The following is a 1962-nucleotide window of genomic DNA, read 5'->3' on the forward strand; positions in this document are numbered from 1 at the left end:
TCAATCCTAGGCAACGGGTACTTATTCTTTATGGTTACCTTGTTTAACTGTCGGTAGTCAGTACACATACGTAAGGTACCATCTTTCTTTTTCACGAACAATATCGGAGCTCCCCAAGGTGACACACTTGGTCTGATAAATCCTTTGTCAGTCAAATCCTATAATTGCTCCTTCAATTCCCTCATCTCAGTTGGGGCTATCTTGTACGGAGGTATGGATATTGGTTGTGTATCTGGTACAAGGTCTATCGAGAATTCAATTTCTCTTTGGGGAGGTAATCCTGGTAATTCCTCGGAAATACCTCAGGATACTCATTCACGACCCTCACTGATTTCAACTCGAGACTTTTCTTTCCTGATTCGGGTTTGGCTGATTGCAACGTGTGCAAAGTCATGCCATTTTCTCTCTTAATCTTCCTACCTTGACCCTGGAACACAATCCACTCTCCGTTAAGCTTGGGTAAGCTTACGGTCTTACTCTTACAATCTATTTTAGCTTCATGTAGCGATAGGAAATCCATTCCGACAATTATGTCAAAATCTTTAATGTCTAACACCACTAAATCGATCTTAAAAATTTCCCCTCCCATATTAAAAATACACTCGCGGCACCCTACCGCAGTTCTTAGAGTTGAACCCGTAGGAGTGGCTATTGCCATCTGATAACCCAATTCCCTAGGTTCTAACTTTAAACCTTCTACTGATGCATGCGACACGAATGAATGCGTAGCACCTGGATCTATTAAAGCATGAACTGGAATATTTGAAAAGAACAGTGTACCTTCAATAATTGCAGGATTGGCCTCAGCATCCTCACAAGTCAGATTGTACACTCGGCCTGGACGAACATTTTGTGCACTTCCACTCGGTGGTTCCATCTTCTGCCTTTTTGAGCAATCTTGCGAGATATGCCCTGGTTGACCACAGTTGTAACACACCACTTTTCCCTGATACTCAACCTGGGGCATTACTTTGTTCTTTGGGCAATTTCTTCCAATGTGGCCTTCTTCACCGCATCCATAGCATTTTACAACACATCTTTTTCCAAAGTGTTTCCTCTTACATCGAGGGCACTTCCCGTCGTCCCTTTGTTGAGTCTTCGAACTGTCTGGTTTACTGCTCTTACTTCCTTCCTCTGTCTTGATTATCTTGGCTCGTGTCAGATTTCTCTCAATGGTCAAAGCTCGGTGCAATGCTTCTTTGTAAGTTTCAATGTCCCATCCACTTAAAACTTGCTGGAGATGTTCTTGTAATCCTGAAACAAACTTTTGTGCCTTCTGATTCTCGTCAGTTTCGTACATGGGCACGTACTTAATCAGTTGAATGAACCGATTATCGTATTGGCTTACTGACATCTCATCCGCCTGCTTGAGCCTCATAAACTCCCAAATTCTTTCTTCCTTCCAACTCTTAGAAAAGTAATTGGCGTTAAACTCTGCCTTGAATCCTGCCCAGGTATACATTGGTGCATCCTCATCTTCAGCCTCATGCTCCTGTTGTGACCTCATTATTGAACGCTCGGTAGATTGCCACCACCGACCTGCTTCTTCCTCCAATGTGTAGGTTGCACACCTTACCTTCTCCTCTTCACTACACTGGAGATGTTGAAGTAGTTTCTCGGTTTGCTCCAGCCAATACTCGGCTGAGCTAGGATCATCGCCAATCCTTCCTTTGAACACAGGGGGTCTTAGGTGTCGATACCGCTCCAATGCCGTGGTCGTGTGCCGAGTAGGCTCCTCTCGACTCACGTATGTCAGCATATTTCATAAAAATCACTCAATTCGCTCAAATTGGTCCTCACTGGAGCTCGATTCCCCGACATATCTTTTGTTCCCTCTTAGGTGATTCCTGCGATCATCCTGATCTTCGGGATTATTTCCTTCTCTTCTCCCACTTTCGTCATGAGCTGCGTCCCGTAGCTTTCGTGTATTCACCATCTGAAGTGAATCACGGAAATAAATTA

The 1962-nt window shown here is 44.0% G+C and overlaps 1 protein-coding gene across 1 annotated transcript; it reads right to left on the minus strand.

Moving 5' to 3' along the window:
- Positions 1 to 244: 244 nt before the first annotated feature.
- LOC127811140 (uncharacterized) lies at positions 245 to 1759 on the minus strand. Its single transcript, XM_052350851.1, has one exon. It carries the CDS (start codon positions 1757 to 1759, stop codon positions 245 to 247), a length of 1515 nt encoding a protein of 504 aa, XP_052206811.1.
- Positions 1760 to 1962: the final 203 nt, after the last annotated feature.

Source organism: Diospyros lotus, chromosome 10, assembly GCF_014633365.1.
Source record: "Diospyros lotus cultivar Yz01 chromosome 10, ASM1463336v1, whole genome shotgun sequence".
NCBI lineage: Eukaryota > Viridiplantae > Streptophyta > Magnoliopsida > Ericales > Ebenaceae > Diospyros > Diospyros lotus.